The 21,936-nt window shown below is 45.8% G+C and overlaps 1 protein-coding gene across 1 annotated transcript in view; it reads right to left on the reverse strand.

The window, feature by feature from the left end:
• The window catches only part of CCDC60 (coiled-coil domain containing 60), a 158,942-nt gene that overhangs the window by 85,155 nt on the left and 51,851 nt on the right, over window positions 1-21,936 (reverse strand). The window contains exon 3 of the mRNA XM_087857159.1: window positions 1,485-1,564. Coding sequence (XP_087713285.1) covers window positions 1,485-1,564 — 80 coding nt within the window. The remainder of the gene's footprint in view (window positions 1-1,484; window positions 1,565-21,936) is intronic.

Raw genomic sequence — 21,936 nt, forward strand, 5'->3', positions numbered from 1 at the left:
GATGCCCCTTCCTCTTCTGATAAGGACACCAGTCTTGATGAATCAGGAGCCCCCCCTCTATGACCCACTTAACCTTAATTACCTCTTTAGTGGTCTTACCTCCAAATACAGTCACTGGGGGTTAGGGCTGCGACATATAAATTTGGGGGCACAATTCAGTTCGTAACAACCACCGAGCACTTGAAAAGCGGGTGGTCCAAACTGACATGTGCCCTAAGTGTAAATTCATCACTCCTTGTCTTGCATCATTTTGTCACTTTAAGTATGAAAAATAGGATATAGCATTTCATTAATACTTTTGATAGTGATGGCATGATGAATGAGACCACTTTGGGTATCTTGGGTTAAGTAGAGCACAGTATTAGAATTACTTTCACCTGTTTCTTTTTGCTTTTTTAAAACAGTGTGGCTATTCAAGGGTTTAAAATCACACACATGGCTTGCATTATATTTCTGCTGTGCAGTGGGTGTCGATACCTGCCTTAGTCCCTTCATGCCATGCCTCCTCCCCACCTTCCATGCCCACACCTTCCAGCCTCCTCTTGGGCTCAGCCGTCCGGTCCCATCAGCTGTGCTACTGGATGAGGAAGGGGTGGAGATGCAGGTGGGCAGTGAAGACAGAGGGACTTCCAGATGAGGGAGGTGATGGAAGGGAATGTGTCGCCCTGACTCTGTCTGTGGTCTGGCTCCGAGTGGGAGATTCGTAAGATAAACGGGCCTTCCACAACGCCTGTAAGACCCCTTCTTTGCACATCCTTGGGAGAGTCTCCGTCCCTTACTCTGCCTCGAGTTGCTTTGCCGAGAGTCCCATTTATGATCCCACCTTGGAATGTTCTAGGACCCAGAACAGGGTGAGAGAGAGAAACAGCTCAGCTCACCACCTAGAGATGACGAAGATATGGTCTTGGACCTCTTTTGGCCCACCCTGTCATACAGGAAGGAGTTGGGTGGTGGTGGGGGCGGGGAAGGAAATGGACGGCATTGTGTTTAAGGCCATGCAAGGGGCATTTTATATCCATTATTTCATCCAGCCCTTCTAGCGACCGCATGTTATATTCATTTTACAGGTGCGAACACAGAGACTCGGGAAGGCTAAATAAGTTCTCCGTCGCTACCAGCTGGAGGTAGCCGGGTCAGTATTTGAGACCGAGTCTACCTGACTCTGGGCTACCATCCTGTGCACCGGGAGTAAAAAGGAGAGATTTTTCTGGAGCACGTGGGAACTCTCTTGAGTTGAGTTCAGGTCCAGGAAGGAAAGCAAAGGGAATTCTAGGCAGGGACTGGCATGAGCAAGGGTGGAGACGTAAGTCCAGTGCAGGTACTCCCCTAAAAGTCCAGCCAAGGGCTACCCTCCTGCAAGTCTTCTGCCTAATGTTTAGGGCTGGGGGAACCTTGGGACTCCGCAAGGACTTGTAGGGACCACCCCACAGGCTGCTCATCCCTGTCAGGCTGTCTGCGGGCTATTCCTTGCTGGCCTCACTCACCGGCTTCGTGCAAGGTCTTTTTTGAGGTTCGGTATTTCCTTGTCCATGTATCTGATGCTCCTCATTGGCTTGTTTGGCACCTGATGGGAAGGCAAGAAGTGGAAGATTAAAGTGTTAGTATAACCGTTACAAATGGAACCGGGCTGCAGGAAGAAGCTCCTGCATTCATCTGAGACCTCTGATCAGGTTGGAGCAGTCCCGGGTGGCATAGCCACCTTCTCTGCACCAAAGAGGGGCTGTATATACAGTGGAACTAGCAAGGGCTTTGGAGACAGGCAGACCTGAGCTCTGACCCTGGTTCTGTTTGGTGACTGGCTGTGTGACCGCGGACAAATTACTCAATCTCTCTGGGCCTCAGTTTCCTCAGCAGAGTGGAGGAATAATTCTTACCCTGTTGTGACAAGTAAATTCATTGCCACATTCCTGACTCGTGGAAAGCATTTGATAAATGGAGGCTCTCATTGGCATCATTCTCAAAGTAAAGCAAAGAATTAAATGTTAATAATCATTATTGGTGGCATAGGCAGCTGATTTGGAGAGCTGAGTCTTGTCAATGTAAACATACCCAGGTTCTTTTTTCCCCCCTCACTGTCCCCATAGCAGGATTTTAGGAGTGAATTATCCAGGTGGTTGTTCCTGCTTTTTTCTTCCCTGTCCAGCATTCATTTGCCTCGCCTGGCCATAAGGGAAACCTCACAAGACTTAAATTCATTACTCAGAGGTTGATACCAGGTCAATGTGAAGAGGAGAGTTAAATTAACTGTATTCTAATATAAAAGTCACTTTTCTCAGCCCCAGCTTAGCGAAACAATAATAAGACCATTATCTGGATTACCCTGTCTTGAAATGAATTCCTGCAATACTAATTTTTTTTTAATCAAAGGAAATCTCAAGAAATTATGGGGAAATGGGCGCTTTCAGATGAAGCTGGTGGGGGAACGCATTGCAGTGACTTTTCTGAAGGGCAATTCGTCAGTGCATACGAAATGCCGTCAAAGCGCGGTTGCCTCCAGATTTAACGATCCTTCTGCTGTCAGGCATCCTACGGGAGTATCCCTGCATGGGCACAGAGATCCGTCAACAGAATTGTTCACTGGGATGCTGCTTGTGAGAGCAAACTCTTAGAAACCACCTATGCATCTTTGCAATGGAAGACAGGTTAAATAATTACGGTGCATCTAAACAATGGAATAGTATGCAGCAATTAAGTGTGGTGACAATATAATGATGGAAGTATATTTACTGACATACGGGTATGTCTGAGTTCTTTGAGTGGGAAAACATGTTACAATACGTATCGCGATTCTGCTTTTGTTTCTTTGGAAAATGATCTGTGCGCATGTGCACATCTCTAAAGGTACGGAAGGCCATACCCCCCAAGAGCAGGGAGTCTCTCTGGGGGTTGGATTATGGCGGATTTTATTTTACTTTTCCTTAGCTTATGTGAAATTCCTGTTGCTCTGCAATAAATATTACTGGGTTATGTGTTAAACAAAGAGAAAAGATTACCAAAAACCAATAAGTGGCCAAATGAAGTTTGGCAAAGGCCGATTGATAGTGCTATGTGGAGGGTGTTTTCTCGAAGGTGGAGTGAGGACGGGTAGGTGTGCTCATGGACAGAAGTCACGATATGGACACGTTGGGGGGCGGGGCATGGTGTTTCCCCAGCAGCTCTCATCACCCACCTTCTCTGAAAATGAAATTGTGCGGTGATGCCCGCTGCTCTGGGCCTTTCACGTGGAACGTGGAAGGGGAAGAGTGTGGCTACATCAAAGGCGAATGGCGTTTGTGGCAGTGCTGTGGGGATGGAGAGTGGCGTCTGGAGTCCGGGGGAAGGGACTGTCACGGGCCTGCCTGATTCCCAGCCGTTTTTGTCCTCTGTCACCCAGTACACGTTCTGTACCGGGTGGCTCAGATGAAGAATGGAGACTCTCAGGGCACCTGGGTGGTTCCGTTGGTTAAGTGTCTGACTCTTGATTTTGGCACAGATCATGATCTCGGTGGTGAGATCGAGCCTCATGTCAGGCTCTGTGTTCAGCACAGAATCTGCTTGAGATTCTCTCTCTCTCCCTCTCTCTTAGTCCCTCTGCCCATTTGCTTGTGCGTGCTCTCTCTCTCAATAAATAAATAAAATTTTAAAGAAAAAAAAATGGAGAGTATCTGGCAATCCCCCAGAATACTTGTCACTGCAGGTCCTTCTCATCCACTAAGTATACAGGGTACCAAAAAGCATCCGGGATAGCCTCGAATAAACAACTAGATAGGAAACAGTGGAATCATATATCAGCTTTATCTCTGTAGTTATCGTTAGCAATGAATTACAGGTAATATATCTTAATATACCCATGTGTTTCAACCCCTTGGCTGAAAATTAATGGCAAACCTGTCAGTTTTCATCTTGAAGGATGGGTGAAGTGGGAGAGGAGACAGACCTCCAAGGAGGCATGTAAGGATCTCCAGGAGTACTTTTTTTTTTTTTTAAAGATTTAATTTTATTTATTTGACAGAGAGAGACAGTGAGAGAGGGAACACAAGCAAGGGGAGTGTGAGACGGAGAAGCAGGCTTCCCACCAAGCAGGGAGCCCGATGCGGGGCTCGATCCCAGGACCCTGGGATCATGACCTGAGCCAAAGGCAGACGCTTAACAGCTGAGCCACCCAGGCACCCCTCCAGGAGTACTTTCTGAAACTTCTACATAATGGACATTTGCTTTCCTCACACCCTAGGATCGCTTCACCCTCCCTCTTGATACTAGTTCCCTCATTAGACCATTTGGCCCTCCCCCCATGGGGGCTCTTGCACCCTGGGAGATAGTCATGGAACCAGCAGCAGGGCTGTCTTGAGTGGCTGAAGCCAAACAGCACAGCCCATCCCTCATCACAGTGACTGGTTTAGGAATGGTCATGTGATGTAGTTTGGGCTAATGAGGTGCAAGCAGACATTTGTCAGGGGCTTCTAGAAGGCATGATTCCTAGATCTTTTGAGGAACCACAGGCAGAGAAGTCCTCTTTCCTCATTGACTGTAATTGGAGAAGCAGATATCCCTGGGCATTGCTGGCAGCCATTTTGTGCCCATGAGGGGTGCTAGCCTCCAGTTGAAGAAGATGTGGGGGAAAGCAGAGAAGAGAGTCAAAGAGAAAACTTGTTCCATGGTGCTTTGTTGAACTGATCAGTCATCACTAGACTTTTCATGAGCATCTCCTTTGTTATTTCAACCAGCTTGCATTGGATTTTCTGTTACCTGCAACCATAAGATTTCTGTCTGAATTATGTCCTCCCTTGAATGTGCCAAGGCAGTGAATAGATCAAGAATTATTTTAACTTGTCCTCTTTTCCTGCCTTTCCCTTCCTCTCTTGGGTGATCAACATCAGATGACATCCATCCTGCTGCATTTTGCCGTGAAAGCAATGAGACTGGCCATGTTGAGATCAAACATTGGAAGTCAAGGTTACCTCTTCCTAATCCCTCTCTTTTTCTGAGCACCTCATTAACTCTTGTGGGACCAAAGGAACTTTCTTAAAAGATATAGTGAATTAAAAATATTTACGGACAAAGGAACACCAAACACACTCAAATTTCCCTGCCAGGTAATTTGAAAATATACAATTGAAACCCTGCTTCAAGTCACAGTTGTGTATACATCTCTCTTAAATGTCTCAAGTTTCACCCCCCTCAGGAAGCAAATATGATACTGTTCAAATTTCATACACTCCCTCTCTCCCCCCCTTCCCAAATCTTGCCTACTGATAGTTGCCTATAAAAGGGAATTAGTATAGATTGGGGGTGGTGCTGACCTATTTATAGCAGCAAAGCCAAGTTGTCTTCTGGAATTGACACAAAACTTCAGCAGGACAAGATTGCCCCAATCCCTGCAATTATGTCAGCATTTCAGTGGATTCTCATGAAACCATTTTCACCATTGTTTAAGCATAATTATAATAAGCCAGTGGTAATCATTGGCATTGAATGAGGGAGTCCTGGCTGTCAGGACATTTACCAACATCATTTGATATTAGCACAATTAAAAGTGTACAGGACATCCAAGAATCACTATCTTTACAGCTTTCCAGAGGGCAATTTAGCCATGTGTATATGTAGCCTTAAAAGCACATATGCTCATAACCCTAGCAATTGTTTTATCCAAGGAGATTTTGCAGAAAGGATTAAAAGATTTATCCACAAGGATGCCTATCACAGCAATATGAATAATAGTGAAAAACGTCTAAATGTCCAGCACCGAGCATTGAGGGGATAAATCATGGTCTATCCAGATGATGCCAAATGATGCGTTGGAATCAGGGCTACTATTTAATGTTGTTATTGATGTATATTTGTTGCTATGGAAAGGAATATAATTTCAAGTGACAATGAATGCTACAAAAATACAAAGAACTTAGATCATAGAGAGTTTTAAGATTCATATTCATAGCAATCTATAGATATTTCTAAAAATGTGGATGCATGAACACAAATTACGTTTTAAAGTATTGATATACAGCACGGTATATATGCAATGACATAATAAGCTGGACGTAAATATAACAAATTGTTAATAGGGATATTATCTCAGGGTGTTTGAATTATAGGTAAGCAGTAATGTTTAATCTGGGTCATCTTTTTCCCTTCCTTGAAAATAATTTACCTGTATTAATTACCTAATAAAATAATAGTGTTTTCATGTTTGTAAAGCGATTATGACTGGTTCTATTGGTATAAGCTAAGTGTAAGTTTTCAGTGCTGTTTTATTTATTTATTTTTAAAGATTTTTATTTATTTGAGAAAGAGTGAGAGAGAGAGCACAAGTCAGGGGAGAGCCAGAGGGAGAGGAAGCAGCAGGCAGGGTGGAGCCTGGGATCCCAGGAGCCTGGGATCATGACCTGAGCGGAAGGCAGACACCTAACAGACTGAGCCACCCAGGCGCCCCTTGGTGCTGTTTTAAATTGAGTCATCTAAGAGTCTGGGGTGATGTAAGTTAATAGTTTATTTTAGCACACTGTATCAGGCAGGGTCTACGCAGGAAACAGAACTCATGGCAGGTAGTTCAATACAGGGAATTTAATATAGGGAAGCTGTTACAAAGGTGTGGTAAGAACTGAAAAGCTAAATAAGGGATGGCATGATACGCTACAGATTGGCAAAAGAAAGAAGCTTCTACCACCTCCAGGGATGGAGGGGCGAAGGGGAGAGGTAGTTTTCAAAAACCCTGGAATTGGGCCACCTGGCAGAAGGTGGGCTTATGGAGGAGCTGTGGTTTCAGTTGGAGCTGTCGCCAGAAACCAAGTAAAGGGAAGGGGAGAAATACTCTGGCTTCTTCCTTCCTCTGACCTTCCCATTTCCTCTTCACGCTTCCTATTGACTGAACCTACCAGGAAGCCTGCTGGTAAGGGCACCTGGGAAATGTAGTTTGCAAGGATCAGCCCCGTAGGGGAGCAGGACATGGAAATGGAAATGGGGGCCAAAAATCAAACATGTGGTTATCGTTTATGCTCTGGGTGCCAACTAGTGATTTTGGGACTATAAATCTGGTTCTGTTAATAAGGACCCCTTTGCTGATGGTAACGTTGGTTATTCCTAATCCTTGGATCCTAAGTTAGAGGTTCTTAGAATTTTCCATGCCTTGGATGCATATCCAGAATTGGGATCATTCTCTCTCTCTCCCTCCCCCTCTCTCTCTCTCTCAAAATCATTATCAAAACCCAGGTTTCTAAAGTATCCGGAACCCACCTACTTCTCCCAGTTTCTTTCCCTGGGGAGCTTGGCTGACCCTTGAGCAACATGGGTTTGAACTCTGTGTGTCCACTTTTACTTGGATTTTTAAATTTTTTTACAGCACAGTACTGTAAATGTATGTTCTCTTCATATGATTTTTTTAACAACATTTTCTTTTCTCTAGTTTAATTCATTGTAAGAATACAATATACAATACATATAAATAGAAAATATGTGCTAATCAACTGTTTACCTTGTCAGTAAGGCTTCTAGTCAATAGTAAGCTATTAGTAGTTAAGTTTTGGGGGCCAGTCAAAAGTTATATGCAGATTTTTGACTGTGTGTGTGTGTGTGTGTGTGTGTGTGTGTGTGTGTTGGGGGGGGTGTTCGGTGCTCCTAATTCCCAAGTTGTTTGAGGATCAACTATATTGTATATTCCAGATCCTCATAGACCCCTTCCTCTTGCACCGAAATTTAGATGCCCCACGTCCCGCACTGTGAACAAGCTGATGCTGTTTCCTCCCTGCCGACACTGATTAATGTGTCTCCCTACCCGGGTAATCTACTCTTAGATTACCCACATTTGCAATACAGTTCGACGCTTAAGATTGCATTCTGGTTATGAAACTAACTAATGAACATTGCAGAAAAATCAAGAAAAGATAAAAGAAAAAGGAGAAAATAAAAGCCATCACCATCACTTTGGATGTCCTTTGCCTTGCTTTCTGTGACGACTTCCAGCCAGGATTCATAAAAACCATCCTGGGACAGTGAACTTCGGTTTTCTGTCCTTGCTTCCCTTGGCAGTGCCATTGGCCTTAAGAGCCTTCAGTCACTCCATTGACTTGCAGAGCACAGCGGATGCCTCCATTCTTGGTTCCTTGGAAAACAAAGCCAAATCTCTGCCCTGTCCACATTTTCCTTCTCTGATTGATCTGTAAATGGCGTCTTTGACAGCAGGTCTATGAGAAACACCACGTGACATCCTGTCCTGTGTCAGGTTCAAAGCTGATAAATGTGGAGGGGAGGAGTACAGCTCAAGTAGAGCCTTGGGTGGGGACGGTTTGGGGGCAGGTGTACTCCCATTTAACATTCCTGTGCTGGGACTGTTTTAAAATAGTAACATCGGGAAGCGATTTAGTTTAACCTGACAGCTGAGAAGTGGGGGTTGCAGGGATGAAAGGAAAGAGCTTTGTTGTCCAAAAGCCCCCAGGTTTGAGTGCCGGCTCATCACTTAGGAGCTGAGTAACTCAGACAAGTTGCATACCCTCTCCGCGTCTGTTTTCCCATCTGTGAAATGGAGTTAATGCTGTCTACCAGTAACATTACTATTCATCGGTGTGCGGGACACTCTTCTAAGTGTGTTCTTATTTGAAAAACATGATTCCAGTTAGACCTTGCCATATCATTATTTCCATTTTATAGAGAAGCAAGCTGAGGCTTTGAAAGGTGAACACGACATGCTATCGAGGGGCAAAGTCTGGATCTGAACTCAAGTTCGAGTGACATCAGAGCATGTATTCTTAACCATGACTTCATTCTGATTCCCATTTTGCATAGTCAGGGCTAAATGAGGGCTAGCAGTTGCGAGCTATTAATTTACACATACTACCTCTAAAGCCTGCCCACTGAATTTTGTTGGCTTTTGTCGTGAACAGTTTTATATGGAGAAAAATCAGAACGATTTGTTGGAGGTCATGGCTGGAAAGCCAATCTTTTAAATATCTGTTGTTCTCTGTCTTTTTATGAAAGAGTGCTCCAAACCCATCTTTGTTATTTCTTAAAATATGATCTACTTCCTAGAATCAGATTAAGATGGAAATGAATTCCTGCTAAATGTACTTGGGCTGATACAGACATCAGGGGAACAGCTGGGCTGCTCCGTCAAGTGGTGAGGGGGAAGGGAGACCATTTGAAAAGCTGAGAGCACTGAGGAGCAAGCAAGATGATTAGCAAATTTCAGACTCATTATGGAGAAGCTGTAAAGAACAAGATGGGCAGAGAGTGGCTAGGATCCGTGGCAAGGGCATACGCATGAGCCCAGAGATCGTTGTTTGCACACTGATATTTAAGCGTTGGGTGGGTTTATGATGGTGATCAGTACTTTCCTTTGGGGAGAATGAGGGTTGGGTTATTTTGTTTTTGTTTTTTGTTTTTGTCATCATAAATGTAGGTACCTATGTATAGTGACTGGTGACCTCATCCCTGTGTAGACACTTTTAGCTGAAATATGAAGAGTGCTATTGAATTCCTTAAAGAATTTCTTCGCAGAAGTCAGGGTGCATCCTTTAGAGTTTTGATTCTGTTACTCTTGTTTTTCTCATCTTCCTGTGGACCCAGGAGAAATGAGGTTGGGGGCCTGGAGAATAGTGGGGTAGTGGAAAAGGGGACAGTCATCCAGGGGAGAGGAGTGAGTCCTCTGCTGGGAACCTAAGGACAGAATAAGCAGTAGGAATCTCTGGGGCGGGGGGCGGCGGGAGGGGAGGGATGACAATGGTCCTTGGGAAGAAAGCTTCTGATCTCCAGCTCCTGACACAGTGTCTGGCCCCGAGTTCAATCCATCATTGCTGAATGACGAGATGAATGCATCACGGTCTCAAGGTTCAACCCTATAGGTTAATTGTTAATTACAGAGGGAACAGGTACCTGCATAATGACAAGCTCTGGCAGATACCACCTGAACCAGCCAGCGCGAGCACACTCAGCATCACCAGTGAGGGGACAAACCGATGTCGCATGCCCCTGGAGCAATGCACCGGGGAGGACACAGCGTCATCTACATGGTATTTCTGCCCCAAATGCCTGGTCTGAGTGTGGTCAGGAAGGAACGAGGAGGAAAATAAAAAGTGAGTGTCATTCTACAAAACAAATGACCTGGAATCTTGGAAAAGGTCAACGCCTGTATCAGTCAGGACCCCTGGGAAGCAGGTACTGAGACGGGAGTAGCAGAAGCTTATTGGGATAAGCTTGTGAGAGAAAAAAAAAGGGAGAGAGCAGGGCTGGGTGGAGACCACCTCAGACCGTGTTGGGGATCTGACAGAACCTCAGCCAATGCAACAGGGAGTTCTAGAGCGAAGACTCGCACTATGGGCGTGCAAGCATAGGGCTGAGTGATGAGCGCTTATTGACCGGGGGCGCAGGGTTGATCCTGCCCTCTGAGGGAGATCTGAAAGTACCCAATAACTAGAGGCTCTCAGCAACCTACACTCCTTAGGGCTGAATGGCAAGTTCTTGGAGAGAGGTCCAAGAGACACACCTCTGTGGCTTCCACAGTGTCAAATCTTATAAACCACCATGTGCATCCGTCACCAGCAGCATCCACCCTGCGGTAGAGGGCCCCAGCTATGTCGACAGCTTGCCTTGGGACTGGATGGGGAGTCTGGGGCTGGGGGCCTTTTTTCACATGGTTTTATTTAATCCTCACGCCAACCTTTATGTGGTACCCTTATTCCTATTTTGCTGAAAAGGAAGACCCTAGAGGTTAAGCTGCTTATTCAAGGGCCCATGGGTTGTCAGTGGGGGAGCTCAGTAGCTTGTACTCCTTCTTGACACCCTTCCCCCACCCTTCTCTAGTCCAGGGTCCATCAAACAATGGCCAGCTGTTGGCTTTTGTAAATTGGGAGTTTTTACCGGAATTTCCTGGAACACATTCAAACCCCTTTATTTATGACTGCAAACCGAGGGGACTGTTCCCCATGTGTACATGAGAGACAGAGATGTCAGTCTGGTGGCCTGCAGGATTCATTTGATCCGTGCAGTGTTTACAATTATTTGAAGTTCCTTTCCTACCTTTGGAAATGATGATCTTTCACATGCACACTCAGATTTCTAGCTGTGCAATGACATAAAAGGTTGCAGAAAATGTGGAGTGTTCAGGCTTCTTTTGCTTTGAGAGTGGGGTGCGGGGGTGACTAAGCCTCATAAATGGACAGATGACTGTGGAATTGTTACACATCACCGCCGTGCTCAGCATTCTATGCCATCGATCCCATTTGCTTCTTCCCACAGTTATTAATAAACCCATTTTACAGGGAAAGCACAGAGGAAGTCGTGCAAGGTCACACAGCTGGTCGGCTATCAGAGCCAAGACTAGAACCCCAGTGCGATGGCTAATTTGAGGTGTCAGCTTGACTGGGCCACCGAGTGCTCAGATATTTTGTTAGGCACTATTCTGGGTGTCTCTCTGCGGATGTTTTTGGATGAGTTTAACATTTAAATCAATAGACTGAGTAGAGAAGGTTGCCCTTCCTAGTGAGAGTGGGCCTCATCCAATCAGCTGAAGCCAGAAGAGAACAAAAGCTCATCTCCCCAGGCCCATAAGAGTTAACTCCTCTTGCTGGTCTGTCCTTGGAGCTGGGACATCGGTTTTTTCCTGCCTCTGGACTCGAACTGAAACATCAGCTCTTCCTGAGTCTTGAGCTGGAAGGCTTTCAGACTAGAACGTACACCACCCGCTCTCCTGGGTCTCCAGCTTGTGAACAACAGGTCTTGGGTCTTGTCAGCCTCCACGATTACATGAACCAATTCCTTGTAATGAATCTCTTTATCTATATGCATCCTATTGTCTCTGTTTCTCCGGAGAACTCTAATAGATCCCGTCTTGTACTTAAAACTTGGGTCCTCAATCCTTCTGCCTCCCTGAAAATTCCAAGCCTTTTCCAATCCTTTGTGTTGGAGGGAAAGACAACATTATTCCATTATTTGTTCCTGGAATCCTCCTTGTTTTTAAGGAGGGTGATTGGTTTGTTGGGAAGGGAGATGAGTGTGAAGATGGGTACCGGAGAAGCATAGAGAGAGGGTGAAGGGTTCCAGTTGGTAAAAGTAGAGTGAGATATCATGTGAGGGAGGGGAGAGAGCCTTGGGGTGGGGCAGAGGGCAACTCACATCCGGTGAAAATGCACTAGTGTAATGGACTATTTTTCTGATTTTTCCTCCATGGGGCTCCAAGTAACTCCCCTCTCCATTTCTTCCGTGAACCCTCCAATGAAATCCACATTACACACTGGAATTTCTAAAGTAGGAGTTACACTTTGAAGGGCTGGACAAGGTATGAGCCAGGCCGCAAGGTGTGCAGGGGAGAGCAGAGGTGGAGGAGTTGACAGATACAGAGGGAGAATGGGATGTGGATTCAGAGTCCCAGCTCCTTGCCCCTCTAGCTGTGTGACCGAAGGTCTGTCACTCCCCTCTGTACATCAGGGCTCCCACCTGATACCTGCCCAGTCTTCAGCCAAGGAGCTGTGAGAAGCAGCTTGGTGTATGGGCTTTGTGAACCAAACATGTCAGAGAAGGTTACTATCATTATCACTAGATCATAAGTATGTGGAATTTTTACAAAATTGAAGCATAAATTAAAGACAAAAAGTATAATTTGAGTGAGATTACGAAAATATTCCCCAATACACTCAGGAAGATCAGATTAAGGCTCTCAGCCACCTGGAGACACCCAGCAATGGTAGCGATGCAGTGATTTAACAGTAGGTGGCGCTAGATGCCATAGCTTTCAATCAAGTCCCTGTTTCCTTCAATCTCTTTCTCTGCCACCCTCCCCTCACACTTGATTGAAATGGAAATTGGCTGCCAGCATCAATGAGCCCCCAGCAGCCCTGGGATTGAGCTGGCATGCCAGCAGCCAATGTGCTATATCCACCCAGTAAAAAAAAAAAAAAAAAAATCGAATACATTAATCTCATAAGCTCTTTTGAAAGACTAGATATGAAGGGGCCAGCAGTCCAGCTGTTGGGCAGCAGTGGCCAATGGGAATCCGTGTGATGGGCTGTCATTCAAAGTCCTGGAGGAGCTTCTGGATACGGGCCTTATGGTGTAACAACCGTCTTGCCAGCAGCACTTCTGTTCGATAATCATGCCTAAATTTATGCCTAAATAATTATGCCTAGATTTTCAGGACCTCCCGTATGTCTGGAAAAGTGTTAGGCTAGAGACGGCAAATGGGCTCCTCCTTGAGTGCCAGCTTCAGTCTACATTAGTTGCAGTGGCTGTCTGGAGCTGCCTGCAGTCTGATCTCAGCAGAAGAATTCTGTGATTGATTAGCAATGTCTGCCATGGTTCCAAGGGAGGAAAAGTAGCATTGAGACAGACAACTGCCGTTCTGTGCCGGGCACTTTACGTGTGTGTGTGTGTGTGTGTGTGTGTGTGTGTGTGTGTGTGTGTGTTAAGCCCCCATGCATGTTCAGTTTCTTTTCTCTCTCCCCGGAACAAGATGAAGTCAACATCTTTGCAGAATCCCAGTGAATCCCTTGAAGGTCCAAAGAAACCCAGCCTTCCATTGGTTAAACTCATTTAACCTCATTTTTCACATGAGAAGCAGAAACCAATGGTGAAAGGGACAAGAGCCAAGATGCAGAATTGCTGCTGGGGGCCTGAATTCCCCTGGGGATGAGCCTTCCCATGCTTCCAGGGCTGCCTTGATATGACTCCCACAGTCCTGTCCACAGGATGCCATCCAATGCCAAGGACAGTGAGTGAGGGGCAAGAGTAGCTCAAATATTTCTTTAAATACCTACTATGTGTTAGAAACTGGTCAGGGATATGATGCTGAACAAGACAGCCTCCCTGCCCTCAAGGCGCTCACGGTCTAGTGGGGGAGACAGGTATCAAGCAGGCAGTTTAGCTATAATGTGGTGACGTGCAGGCACTGACCCCAGCTTGAGGATGGTGACGGGAGGTTACTGGCCGAGGTTCTGACTGAGCTGAACACAAAAAGTGGAGAGTAAACGGTTTCAGACAGAGAGAACCACGAGGAGTTGTGATGTAGGGTATGATGGGGAGAGGGAGTGATGAAGGTTCTTCTGATGTCCCCAAGCAGGAGAAAATATGCCCAAAGCTGGTAATGCTGCTGAGAAGCCATGAGAAGCCACTTCAGCAAATAAGCTGAGAGATGAGGGCCCTAGCTAAGGACTGAAGATGAAGCCTCCAGTTTTATTTCATTTTTTATCTTAGTCTTTCTTTTGAATAGGCAGCATTTTCAAATGGTTTAAACACAAATAAAAGGGTATGTAGTTAAAAAAATATTACTTCCATCTTGTCCTCAAGCTATTCATTTCCCTCTCCAGAGAGGACTGGTGTTACCAAGTTCTTGGGTATCCTTCCAGAGAGATTTTAGACTTTAATAACACACACACACACACACACACCGCTGTACCACCTGGATGTGACAGTCATGCCAAGGGAAGGCAGAATACTCCCTCCGTGGCCCGAGAGGCCCCCTTGGTCCTGCATCAGCCCCATGGGCATCGTGGTGACTGGTCTGGCACCTCTCATGCCGAGCAGATGTTTGCTCCAGCTGCCCTCAGAGTGATACTTCCAACCAGTGTGTTCTGGACCAATGCATCCAATGCTGCGAAGGCTCCCTACTGATGAAGGAGCTTTGTAAACACAAAACAGAACTGCAGCCATGATGCCTCTCACTGTCTCTCCATCCCCAGGGGAAGGATATAATCCCCAGTACGTAAAATCTAGTTTTCTGGCTTTGGTCTCAGGATCACTGTGGGGAAGGCAAGTGGGCCACGGCTTGAGCACCAAACTCTACTTATATTCACAAAGTAAAAGGAAAACCAGCAGTACTTATTTAAAATATTTGTTATATTCAGCTTACCTCTTTATCACATTTCCTATTTTTAACGTAAAGTTAAAAACCACTGATTTAAGCCGCTACTATGCTTACGTTGTAAACTGTGTGTTTTCCCTCCCTCCTCTAAATTCTAGCCTTGCAGTGCCCGCAGGGAGTGTGACCTTGTCACATTGGCTCTTTGGTCTCTGGCACGATGCCAAACCAGAATGGTTTCTTGGCCATTAGTTGCTGGGTGGGCGGATAAACCCGTGAAAATAAAGTTGTAATATTCTTTGATTTCCAACTTTTAGACCCAACTCCTAGACAAAGCCTGGAAAACTGAACCACTGGCCCAGAACAGAGCGCGGCCTGTCAGTCTTGACGATATAAACGTAGTAGTAAAAGACCCAAGGAAAGATGATGAGCTGATCTTCACTCTACCAAGTGAGGAGTCAAAGATACTCTCTACCGCGAATGGGGACAGAAACGCAAGTGTCACATAGTTTTTTAAAAAGACCTTATTTTTATCTTATTTTCTTTTAAAATTGAGCAGAAGGTACAGAGATTTCCCATATATACCCTGCCCCCACACATGCCCCCCACCCCCCATATTGTCAGCCTCCCCCACCAGAGAAGTGAGCTTGTTACAGTTGATGAACCTGCACTGACCCGTCATCATCACCTCAAGTTCATGGTTTACATTAGGGGTCACTCTTGGTGATGCACATTCTGTGGGTTTGGATGAATGTCTAATGACATGTATCTGTCATGATAGTATCATACGAAGAGTTTCACTGCCCTAATAACACATTTTTTAAAGTTGCAGAATTAACCAGTGACAGAACTAAAGGTCATACTATTTTGGGGAGGATGGGGCATGGAGGTGGGGAGTGTGTAAGGATGCCAAGCAGCCAGATCCCCGTTTTTCGTAGGAGAAAGTCATTAAAATCTTAAACATACAAGATGAGAAATAGAAGTGCAACTTGAATAATTCGGAAATGTCGATCATTGGAAGAAACAATAGGCAAGTGTTAGACGTGGCAGCCTGGGGAATGCCTTCAGTAGTGAAAAGTGGGTTCAGAAGAGGGACTCTTACTCTTTGGTATTTTTTTTTTAACCAGTGGATGTTTTACATTATTTAAAAAATAAATTAAAAATAGTTTGAGAACCCTAGTTGGAAAGAATGAAAATACAGAGCGCTACTTCATTCCCATGAAAACCAACAAGCACAACAAGCCCCTAATATCCATTCTCATTTCGAAGTCAAGACAAAATTAATTTAGAAAAGAAAATACAGCCGGGGAGCAGAGTTAGCAATCTCAGGAAATTCAGGGAAATGTAATTGAGTAAGAATTATCTCCTTAATTACTTCTGACCAAATCAATAACAACGCTAGATGAGAAACCACGGTTGTCACCAATGAGTATCAAGTTACTGAGAAACGAATTGGGGTTCAGACTTGTTTGAAATAGCAAAACACCTGCTTCTCACAGTCAGCAAACATGGTTCCTGGGTGGAGGGTGGGCGGAGGCAGGAGAGGATGGTGGCTGGCAGCCCGGGGTGGATTACCTGCTTCTTGTATTCAAAGGGTGAAAGCCTATACAGAGAGCCCTTCTCTAAGGAATTGGAAGCATGGATGCCCTTGATGGTGTCAGATGTTCATCTCCATGCTTTGTGGACACTCACCAGGGGAGAAGCTAGTTAGCCATGTAAGTTAGAGGGAGGTGAACCAAACACCAAGTAGAGAGTGGGAGAGCGTTTTTGTTTGCAGAGCACAAGGTTCTGTGTGAGACCTACACAGATTTCTTTGAAACCATCTTGAATGTGCTTTTCTAGGGAGGTGGTGAGGATCCTTGTTCCAAAGGGGCCCTCCTGGGCACACCTTCTAGATCTTTCTGGGACATGGTATTTGGCCTGGGTTAAAATTCTTTCTAGAGCTGGAATCCAAGTGTGCAACATTTGCCTAACCTCATGCAGACCTACCTATTTCCCTCAATATTGGGGTCTCTTGACAACTGTCTAGGGCCTTCTCACTTCCCTCTCACACTCTGTGTCTTACTTTTGGCTCCCCTGCTCCCTGGGACTTGTCAGTGAGTCATCCCCACTGTCCAGGACACATTGGATATTCTTTTGTTCAAAAAAGACTTACCGGGGCGCCTGGGTGGCACAGCGGTTAAGCGTCTGCCTTCGGCTCAGGGCGTGATCCCGGAGTTCTGGGATCAAGCCCCGCATCAGGCTCCTCCGCTATGAGCCTGCTTCTTCCTCTCCCACTCCCCCTGCTTGTGTTCCCTCTCTCACTGGCTGTCTCTATCTCTGTCGAATAAATAAATAAAATCTTTAAAAAAAAAAATTTAAAAAAAATCAAAAAAGACTTACCAAGTCCCTCTTAGGATTCCAGCTCGGTGCTAGGAAATACACATCCTTCCCAAAGCTCCTGCTCAGAGTCTTGTAGGGGGTACGCAGACAATTAAGCAAAGTACAGTACCATAGAATATAGGCAGGGGTAGGAGTGGGCCTCGAGGGCTGTGGGCACATGTGACCTAGCCAGGGCAGGGAGCAGTCAGAGATGAAGGAAGTGACTGCTAAGGCCAAGTGGAGACTTGAAGGACTAGGGGGAATCTAAAATAAGAGCAAGGAGGATGCGTTCCAGGCAGAGGAACAGAGTGTGCAAAGACCTGGAGGTGATAGGAGAACCTTCCTATTTAAGCATGGCAGCTGGGAGCCTACTTAGGCCCTTGGGACTGAAGGTGGGACACTGATTTGCAGCTTGAGCTGATTAAAGTTATACTCTTGGAGCCTTAGCCAGGGAAATCTGTGGACAGCTAGAGCTGCAGTAACGTCCTCCTAGGCACAGACCCAGCAATCACCTGCCCAGGGGAGCTGCCTCTCCCGACCTCAATCCATGTGGCTCCAAGGTTGGGCACATGATGAAGCCCTGGCCAGTGAAAATATGCCTGCAGCTCCCTGCCCACCAGGAGGGTTTGCTTCTTTTATGAATCTGAGACCCAGCGGACTAATGGCTTTCAATCCCAGGATACTTGCTGCAGCTGTTAGGAAAGAGATCTCTTTACATAGGGGTTCCCTAGCTCGGAGAATGTCAGCCTGGAGCTCTTGGTTGGTCATCAGAGGGGGCGCCTGGGTGGCTCAGTTGGTTAATCATCTGCCTTCAGCTCAGGTCATGATCCCAGAGATCTGGGATCAAACCCTGAATCAGGCTTCCTGCTCAGCGGGGAGTTGGCTTCTCCCTCCTTCCTCTGCCCCTACCCCCGCTCCTGCTCTCTCTCTCTCACTCACTCTCCCTCTCAAATAAATAAGTAAAGTCTTGAAAAAAAAAAAAATGAAGTCGTCAGAGATCGAGTTGAGAAATTACCCAGCACAGCCCCCTCTACCACATGACAGATACACTAGAAATGGCCACCATTTATTGAATGCTTACTAAGCGTTAGGCGCTGTTGTAGGCACTTTACACGTATTAACTCATTTCACTCTTGCAACACATTTTGTGGATAGGACTGTTCTTAACTCTATTTCACGATTTAGAAAATGGACTCACAGAGATGTGGAGTAGATTTCCTGACTTACATGACAAGTAAGGGGCAGAGGTGAAGTAGTTGAAATTCAACCCGTGGCCTGGTTCCAGAGCAGGTACTCCCCCTGCTCCACAAACAGATGAGCAATCAGAGAGGCTGAGAATTTTCCTAAGGCCACACAGTAAAGCAGCAGAGACTCAGGACAAGAATACACAAGGCCTTGCTTCCCAACGGGCCACCCAGCAGGTACGATGAATCGAAGGGCAGCTATGAGATTTGGAGTCAGAGTCTTTGGCAAATGGCAACAGGTCTTTGCGCTTCGGTTTTCTCGTGCACAGAGCCTACTTCATAGGGTTGTGATGGAGATTTAATGTGCTAATGTGTGTCAAGTTCTCAGGACGGAGCTGGGTTTATGGGGTCTCTCAATAAATGCTCGTTGTTAATGTAATTGTTGTAATTAATAAGCTGTGCCGTTAATGAAGGTGTAAAACGCAGGTGTCTGCCACATGACCACGGGCAAGTCGCTGAATTACAGTGGCCGTTGCTCCCATTGGTAAAATAGGGTTATTATCTGCCCTTTGCTCATGACACCAGAGCATTATGAGGATTAATTAGGAGTTTTATAATGTGCTGTGCACTTCGATGCTCTATAAACAGAGAAATGTGATGGTTGAATATTTATATAATCCCCATTACTGAGGATCTTGAATTGCTTTACTGATGTTTAAAAAAAAAATTCCAATTTCCCGAAGGTGTATAAATCGGTTTGAGTTGAATAAAAGATTGGGCTTTTATTATGTGCCAACAACTTAGAAACTCAACAAGACTGGGCATCTGGGTACCAGTGGGCTGGCTGCAGTGCTAAAGTCTTGGGAAGGGAGGAGATAGACTGTGGGGCTGTCTCTTCCTCTTGATTTGAGCTCCTTCAGGGCTAAGACGGAATCTTGTCCTCCAGTGGATCACAAGCACAGGGCGTGACATGCAGCAAGCATGGGATGAACACTTGATGAAGGGAAGGATGGACAGATGGACAGACGTAATCCTTAACCTCTTGATGATAAAAGAGTAGGTGGGTCTGACCCCAAAACTATGGCCCCAAGTAGATAGGGAACCACATCGGGTGTTAGAAAGCCACTCAGGCAGTGTGACAAGTTGGAAAGGTATTTGGCACCTCCCAGAACTGGGTTACCAGCTGTGTGACCTTGGCCTTGGATCAACTCTCTCTCTCTTCATCCGAGAATCATAGTAATGTCTGTTAGGATGCCTTGAGCTGAAGGCAACAGGAAATTCCACCCACCCTTGCTTAAACAATAGGGAAGTGCATTACTTCATGTAAGAGGGAGTCCAGAGTAGGGTTTGGGGTTGGCTTAGAGGTTCTGTCATGCCACTGAGCTGCCCACAGGGGCAGCTGTCCATAGAATCAGCTTCATCCTTAGACATCTTTGCCTCATGTTTGTAAAATGGCTGCTGGTAGCAACCGGGGTCAAGGCTTCTTTCCCAAAAGCCCTGGCGAATCTTTCATGTCTCATTGGTCCAAATGGGCTTGAGTTGGTCTATCACTTGAACTAATCATTGGCTAGGTGAATAAGATTGCTATGACTAGACCCACGCTGCTACAACAGTGGTCCATGGGCCAATATCATCAGCATCACTTGGGAGCTTATTACACCTGCAAATTCACGGGCCACATATAAGACCAGGTGAATCAGGACCTCTGGGGGTGGGGTCCAGGAATCTTCTCCATCAGGCTCTTCTGAGGGTTCTTTTGCCTGCTAGAGTCTGAGAACCCCAGGGTTAGACGATTCAGCTGGGATGGATGTTGGTGAGTCAGCTACAAAATGTGGATGATAGTGACAACCTTAGAAGGTTGTTAGGAAGATAGAAATAACATATATGTAAAGGACTGGCACACAGTAGGTGCCTAATAACTTCCGGTTTCCTTCTTTCATTCTCTTGTGATGCCTAATATTTACTCTTCCCCATTAACTGTTCCTTCTCCCTACCCCAAGGTGCCAGATGTCCTCATGCTGCTCTGACCTATGGAAACCAATCTGTAGACTAATTTATACTAAGGTGGGAATGACATGAGGTATCACTGAGCCTAGTAGCATTTTCACCCTGAAAATGGAGTGCAGGGAGTAGGCAATGCTTAACCCAATGGTATGCTTGGAAAATGGTATAATTTCAGGTATGCACCTGGTTTAGGCTGTTGGAGTATGTTTTAGGGTGAGACCATGCTGGTCCACCTTCAGATAACACTGCATGGGTAACCTGATACTCTGGCCACACCAGGGGAACCAGCTGGCTTATCAGGATGCCCGTTGGTAGCTGTCACGGGTGAAAGCGGATGAGCGCAAGAAGCTATGGGATGAGGGAGGGGTGAGGTCAGTCAGGATGATGTGTCAACTTCCCCCTGTCCTTCCCCCTCTGTCTTCAGAGTCCTGTTGGGGCATTTAGGGAGGAACAGGGCCCTTCTTGATCTTTGCATCTGCAAGTTCCCGATTCCTTTTAAATAATAATAATAATTAAAAGGAAAAACCCTACAAGTATTTAAAACACACACACCCCCAAGCAGACACCAGATATCTGGGCATGACAGGCTCTGTTGGCAGTTTTCTGCTTCAACAGCTGGCTCTGCATGTCAGGCTCAAAGGAAAAAAAAAAAAGTTGGTCATTCCTTCGAAAGAACCTTATTCTGAATAAGCTGAGCTGAAAAGGTCCCTTAATCCCCAGAGAGGAAAAGGCTTCTTTTGAACAGACTGGAGGGCAAGGGAAATGTTGGCAGGGAGAAGGGGATTAATTAAGTCGGAGCCCCGGCCCCTCACTTGACAGGAGGGTGCCCTTCTGGGTCCTATATGCATCTCCGTCGGAGTTCCCCCACAGACTGGGGTGGGGAGGGGTGACCCCAGTTTGTCATCCAGGCTTCCAGAACAGGTTCTTTATCCCAAGCTAGGGACATGATCAGATTTTCACACCCCACTTCCCTAATCCTGTATATTTTTCTCAATGGTGGGTTCTTTAAAAAAAAAAAAAAAAGTTTCTTTTTAGTTTAGAAACTGCCTTAGGCGTCACGTGGCCCTGGCTCCCAGTTCAGCTTTACCCCTGTGTGACCCTGGGCAAGTTATAACCTCACTGAGCACACTTTTTCTTACCTGTCAAGTGAGGACATTCTTAATATGGCTTTTCTTTTCAGACACGATGTGAGAATCACAGCTGATGAATTCAAGGCACCTCACATAGCACCTGGCATTTAGTGTGTGATTAATAAATGTTGGCTATTAAGACAATTATGAGCTCGGCCAATAAGCCCCTCAGCTCCTGAAGGCCCTATCTAAGCTAAACCTTACTAGACAAAGCCAGTATGCATTAAAAACAATCTTAAGAATATAAAGGGATGCTTGAGACAGACTATCTGCTTGTAAAATACCGGTTCCACCACTTAACAGACAAAAAACAGAGAAAAAGTGGATGCTCTGATTCCTAAGATCCTTTCCAACAGGGCTCATTGGGCCATTACCTCCCCCTTCACTATGGAGAAAGTCCAGCATGAAAGTCCTCAGGGTGGCGATGGGCCCCTCTTCCACTTACCCCATTTCCTCTCTGGAATTGGCTTCCTGCATGCTCTGGGGGTTCTCACTGACATTC

The sequence above is a fragment of the Ursus americanus genome, chromosome 30, assembly GCF_024610735.1.
Source record: "Ursus americanus isolate L20-20 chromosome 30, mUrsAme1.1.p, whole genome shotgun sequence".
In the NCBI taxonomy this organism is placed as follows: domain Eukaryota; kingdom Metazoa; phylum Chordata; class Mammalia; order Carnivora; family Ursidae; genus Ursus; species Ursus americanus.